At 38.1% G+C, this 6,503-nt stretch overlaps 1 protein-coding gene across 4 annotated transcripts in view; it reads right to left on the bottom strand.

The window, feature by feature from the left end:
• Nucleotides 1-1,964: 1,964 nt before the first annotated feature.
• Nucleotides 1,965-6,503, bottom strand: part of LOC129263955 (uncharacterized) — a 28,827-nt gene continuing 24,288 nt past the window's right edge. For 2 of the 4 annotated variants that reach the window (XM_064101285.1, XM_064101287.1), the window contains exons 11-12: nt 5,919-6,080; nt 1,965-4,295 (exon numbers count right to left, since the gene is read on the bottom strand). In XM_064101285.1, coding sequence (XP_063957355.1) covers nt 3,658-4,295; nt 5,919-6,080 — 800 coding nt within the window. In that variant the 3' untranslated portion in view covers nt 1,965-3,657. The remainder of the gene's footprint in view (nt 4,296-5,918; nt 6,081-6,503) is intronic. The other 2 variants (XM_064101288.1, XM_064101289.1) reach the window with 1 other exon arrangement.

The following is a 6,503-nucleotide window of genomic DNA, read 5'->3' as shown; positions in this document are numbered from 1 at the left end:
ACACTTGTCTTCATGAATTTGCCAACTGCAGAGTTACCAGTTTTTTAAGTCTTGTGTTCTGTTCTTTTCAGTTCTGAAACGGGGCAGTACTCTTGCCTCTAATTTTACAAAACTAATGTGTATGTTAAATCGTCAATAATTGTGGTATAATTTGCAAACTCACAAGCTTGTTTATATTAGGGGAGGACCGGGGGCTTACTTTGTGCGTTATTATAGCTCCATCTGTTTTTTTCCTTTGTATTTTGCTGACTAGTAGGGCTCTAAGCCTGGCTACATGGACTTGGATTTGTCAACTGGTTGTCTTTACTCCATAAGTCGTAACCTTCTTCGAAGTTGATACCTCTATTTTTCTTTCCTTTTTTTCTTTCTTTCTTTCTTTCTTCCTTCCTTTCTTTCTTTCTTTCTTTCTTTCTCTCTCTCTCTCTCTCTCCCCTTCTCTCCTTTCTTTTTTTCTCTTCCTTTCTTTCCCTCTTTCTTTTTCTCCCCTATCATCCATTTTGCCAACTGGTACATGATTTTGCCGACTGCCATGAATGTTGGGGGGGATGTCACACCCCCCATACCCCCCCCCCACCCCTCTAGCTACGGCCCTGTATATGTTGGTTTATTTCGAAATCAGGGAACATTTTCCCTTGTGAATCCATTACTGGAGACATTTCATTCATGACTCAGATAGAGAGGGGGAGAGACGAAGAGAGAGAGAGAGAGAGAGAGAGAGATAGACAGAGGGGGAGGAAGAGAGCAAAAACCTCGTCATCAATCAATGGATAGGGATATATGATTTGATATTGCATGGCATGTGGGGGCAATGGTTCACATTTGACGCTACTTAATTCAAACACTAAACAATAATTAACGTTCTTACTCTCTGATGCTTTTTCCCCAAACCTTCGTTAAATAATGCTTTTCTAGGATTTCTGACGTGAGCAAAATAAACTTGCTATCACGGTGATCTACCCCTTTAATGTCATCGAAAGTGGCAAAAAAAAAATCTGCTCTCTTACTTCCCCGGTCACCCAGCCTTCATCTAAACGTCTTGAGCAAGATCATATTCCACACTTATGACGTAAACAGGCACTATGACGTCAATGGACGTGATGATGTCACAAAGGATATGATATCGAGAACGGGAGTGACTGATGAAGTCTCGTTCTACTGTTCTAGCCCATTTGCGAGGGAAGATTGCCGGAATCGAAAGCGGGCATTCGTCAAATTGCACTAAATGGGATGCAAAGCTTCATGACAGGATCTGGATATATGTTTAACATATTTGATGAATTGACGGCAAGATATTTCCAATGAAGTCACCTGATAAGTTTTTATCAAAATGAAGAACATCAAATGATCCCAATGCATTGACAATGCACTAGCTCTAAAGAAAAATAAAAGGAATGTAATAAAGTAAATCCATGCCCAAAGAGACAAATAAGGTTCCCATTTATTATTTTTCAAGGGCGTTGGCTGGCGGGCGGGGGAGTGCAATGGGCTCGCATGCACCCTCCCGCTGAGGCATAGGAATACCAACACTGGCAAGCAAAACGAATTTTGTACCCCTTTTTCTGCTTTCAACAGCTGATTTTTTTTCCAACCGTTAGCTCCACCTCCCCAAGATCTGCACCCCATACCACTTTAGTTCCACCTCCCCATGCATAGTTTTCGTAGCATCTTTAATTACATCTTGACATACCCTTAAGCGGGAGATGGATACGGCGCCATACTAACCCTATATTAGAATGATGTTCTTGTAACTCTCCAGACTATTCATTACTTATAACATAGTTATCATTCATAGGTGTTTATATTAACGGGCAATTGTGTATAGAGAAAGAGAGCAATAGCGATAGTCTGAGGGGGGGGGGGGGATGGGCAGAAAAGGGGAAGAGAGGGAGGGGGAGTCGAGGAGGGAAAGGTAGATAGAGAGACAAAATACCAATATACAAACCAATAAAAATCGAGATATCATATGAAAATGAAAATACTACAAAGATTTTAATAAGCATTATGCAGCATACATACTACTTCATATAAATGTATAAAAATAATTTGATATTAACGTCAAAGGCACAAAACAACTTTCATTCCTGAATGATACTAAATGTACCATGCTTTAGTGAGAAGACTTGTTTAAACTTTCATGTATTAGTTAGAACTGGTTTGATGACATAGTTGCGTTTGATCTTAACTCATTCTGCAAAGGGCCCCTGGTCTGACAACTTTCCTTGATTATGATTGGCTGAGATGCAGTGTTACCATAAACTGTCGGATAAAACAGTCCATTCTCGGATAAAACGTCTGACAGGTCCTTTCATGAAACGCCACCCACATTACGATCGGTGTTAATGTTCAAAAGGTCGTTAGTAACGTCGTTCGTATAAACTTACAAATAGTTCAATGCATCATCTACCTACATACATGTATATGAACAGGGGGTGTTTCACAAAGATTTAAGTATGCATCAGAGTCGCACTTAAATGCTTAGTTGCTTGCAATAAGATTGCGTGTTGCATATCATATACGCGTCGGCATTTAAGTGCGATTTTAAGTCATACTTAATTTTTTGAGAAAACACTCGCAGGATCCCTTAACACGAAGGTTAGCGATTAATTGTACTTTCGATTTTCACGGCTGATTGTACATTGTATTCAATGGAACCAATCGTAGAAAAATGTTATGCGATCATTGCTAAGCTTTGTGTTATACGGGCCCCAGATCATATTCATATTGTTTAGTTTCCATTAAGCATGGCAAGCATAAACCCATCAAAGAAAATATTGAACTATACATAATAACTATAATGATTGTCATGATGCCTCTAAAAAAAATGAAGGAAAAAAAACCCTGCTAGATGAATGAGATTTCAGACACAAAATAATGATTTATGAATATCGGGTTTTTACGATCAAACAAAGCCACATTAGCATAAAGGTATATATACATAAAAATATAAACAGATCAAAACTAATATAAACATTTACCAATTGATGCAAGGAAAAAATACAATAAAAATAATGAAATAATGGGCAAGAATTTAGGTGTCTAATTTATTTCAACATTTCCTATAATTATAATTCTTCTTATTATTATTAGCAATGTTATTATAATCATCAGTAAAGCAATTATTGTATCCTTCTCTGCACAATTTTCTATAGAATTATCATTACCATAATGATACAACTAACGGTTTTACTTGATTCACTTTGGTGAACGGTGGACCGTGCATCTAAGAAAACGATTATTTCGAATACATTGGAACATAATTACACGGATTATTTATACCTTTGGCAGCATTTTGTGGATTTCATTTAATAAATTGGAAAGGTTTTGATGTTAGAGAAGGGATCAATTCCTCCGCTTTCCAACGACCAATATACTACATTTCTATATCATAGAATAAATAAATTTAAAACAAAACACACGGGGGTGGCAGCATAACAATAACATCGCAATGACATTGCTATCAACTGTGCCAATAAAAACTTATTTAAGTAGTCACATTTTCTCGCAGAAGCCCTCCTGAGATTATTCTGCTACCGTTACAGTAAGAGCATGGACTCATAGTAAGGTCCATGGTAAGAGTAAAGATACCACATACCTTATAATATATTGAATTATTTCAATGGGGACAACATTGCATGTGAAGAAACCCAAATATATTCTTTAGCAATCCGACGTTGCTGAGTATGGGGTTTGCAGAAGTTTGTAATATGCAAAGCTTTTAGGAGCGTCCGAAAGCGCATGGGGACCTATTGTCATTATCACAATACAATCCTTTAGATAGCTTCCGTTGATTAGATCTCTGAATCCAGATTTACGCTCAGCAGATGGGGAGACTGATAATAGTTTCCGAAAATCATCTTCATCTCCCCTTAAGACTATGACATATTCTGTCATGGTGCTCTTGAAATAATCTTCAATTCGAGATTGAGTCAGCTTGAATTCCTTACACACGCGTTGAGATACTACAGCGCCCCCAACGGTTGACCCAGGAGCGATGTCTGCAACGTTCAGGACGTAAAGCAAATCAACGTTCCCCAACGGACTCTTCGGATCCTTCTCTATGGCCCAATCGTAGCCGAGCTTCTCCGCCACCATTTGCCGGTCAAGTGGTTCGTTGGCCTCGATGAAAATGCGACTGGGATACTCGAGAGCCTTTGTGCGATTAATGACCTCTTCAAGAGTTGTCCATTGTCCCATGTCAAAGTCTTGTCTATTCGTGATGACCCGTGGAACAACATTTATACTTCCGGTATCAAATTTATGCAGGTATTCGTTTTTCATGTTCTCACTTATCAGCGCTGGATGAAAAGGAGGAAAAATGAAAAATAATGGATTATATTCCGGTTCCGTGCATTAGTTTTATTTTGTACTTATTAAAATTGATTTGGAAACATTAGACCAAAAGATCGATACCATGTCTTGGCAGAAATGGAAATAGTGCATTAGCATCGAAGGTTTGGTTAACCTCGACTTCATTCATTGTCACACAACTATTGCCACACAAAGCCTTCATATAACTTCGCACTAAACATTACCGTTGACCCTGCAATCATCATTTATCCGTTGGTAATCGTAGGGTTGTCGTATAGCGGAGGTGCCGTGGCCGAGTGGTCTAAGGCGCCTGGCTTTACATGGAAAGTCCGGGGTTCGATCCCCGGCCGCGGCGCCTATGCCCGTGAGCAAGGCATTTAATCAACAATGCTCTTTTATCCTGCTTTCAAATAAATGGAAATGCTTTATGCATTATTGGTAACTAGGTGTGCACTTGTTTAAAAAAAAAAATAATTAAAAAAAAAAAATAATAATAATAATAATAATAGCACCCTCAGGACTCGGGAGATCGTACGATTAACATGATACGACCCCCACCGGATACCGTACGATTACCAGAGACAAAATGTAAATTGGGAACTGCTTGGAAGGTAGATTCATCAACATTTTGGAGCGATTGGAGCTAGAATTCTTTATGAAAATAAAAGGGTAGGAAAATGGAGCTAGATTTTTTTCTGAAAATAAAAGGGCGGGGAAAAAAAATAGTTAGATAAATAAATGAATAATTATTCAATGTATGTAGCATTACTTAATCGTGATAATAATTGACTAATTAAGTGTATTCCCACATCATGAGAGTATCTTTTTAATGCAGTATGTTCCACCAAGGCAATGTGATACAACGACTGGATGTGACGGGTATGTACTGTACTTTGTAAAGTCTGTAGAACAGACTACGGCTACAAGATGGATACGAAACTATAGTGGTCAACCTGCGAGGAGACGGCGAACGATGAACGAGTTGTATTAAATTGTGCATAATATACATGGTAAAACAAAAGGCCATTGAGGAACAATTGCCCGATTATGATTCGATGATGAACTGGAGTAGAGTTGGTAAATAGCAATATAAGAAAACGAGCTCATATTGTAACACTGGGTATAAAATAAAACAAGTTGTCTAAAATTATATAGAACGCTCTCAACTCTATTCACTTTGTATGCATAAGAAATTGATCTGATATCACTTATTTTTTTCATGTACACTTGCTAAAAACACCACAAAGAGTCTCTCAACCAAAATTTATAACATTTTGGGCTTTCATATGGAATTGGAGGAAACAGTATGATTTCGCATACTAATTACGCATAAATGAGCATGATCACTTAATAGCAATTTGCATAAAACAATTTAGTATACAATTTTGTAGATTATGTCCTAGACAACTAGCATGACTAGCGTGCCAATTTTCGGCGCGATCGCGCAGTCCTTGGCGACCGAGATCTCAAGGGGGGGGGGGGGGGGCTGGGAGCCCCCCGGCCAAATGAACTCCCGAAATACCCCGGCCTAGAAAGGGTTAAACCGCTTAAAAACCATTGTCAGGTTCACAAATTCAAACGACATTCTTACTCTGCACAAACAAACTCACATATCCATACGGTATCCGCAATGTCATGTTCACTTATACGATCGAGAGCGTTTGCTAGCTTCACCAAGCCTGCTATGTGCATCGTGTCATTGATAGTAACGCCGAAAACAGCTAGCTTGTTCCACATTGGTTCAAGAATGGAAAAGTCCATGCTGTCAATAACTAGAAAGGATAAAAAGTATGTGGAAAAAATCAAGCTGAATTCTTTCTAAATATTTGAAATAAATAACTTTACGTGTAACCGCTTTACAAATGGGTTTAGATAGTCACTGGATCACATCTTTGCTCACTGTTTAAATAACTATCGTTAAAATCAAAATTCAATTTTATCAAGGAAGCGCCTTCTTATGGGTTAAAAGCTGTAGTGAGATCTGTGTGTTTAGTTTGAAATATGAAATTCAAAATTCTTTCTCTGTTGAAAGTATTTCACATCTGTTTTGGGACTGCCCTGTAACTCAACATCTTATTAAAAACTCCCAAACCTCTTTTTTGAACAATGACGTGTATTTAAATAAGAATTTATTTTTGTTCGTTTGCCCTAGCGCTCAATACTCTACTGTAAACCGTTATATTCTTTACGCTAAA

This window comes from Lytechinus pictus, chromosome 6, assembly GCF_037042905.1.
Source record: "Lytechinus pictus isolate F3 Inbred chromosome 6, Lp3.0, whole genome shotgun sequence".
NCBI lineage: Eukaryota > Metazoa > Echinodermata > Echinoidea > Temnopleuroida > Toxopneustidae > Lytechinus > Lytechinus pictus.
Note: the sequence above shows the minus strand (reverse complement) of the source record. Positions and strands in the feature narration are given on the sequence as shown.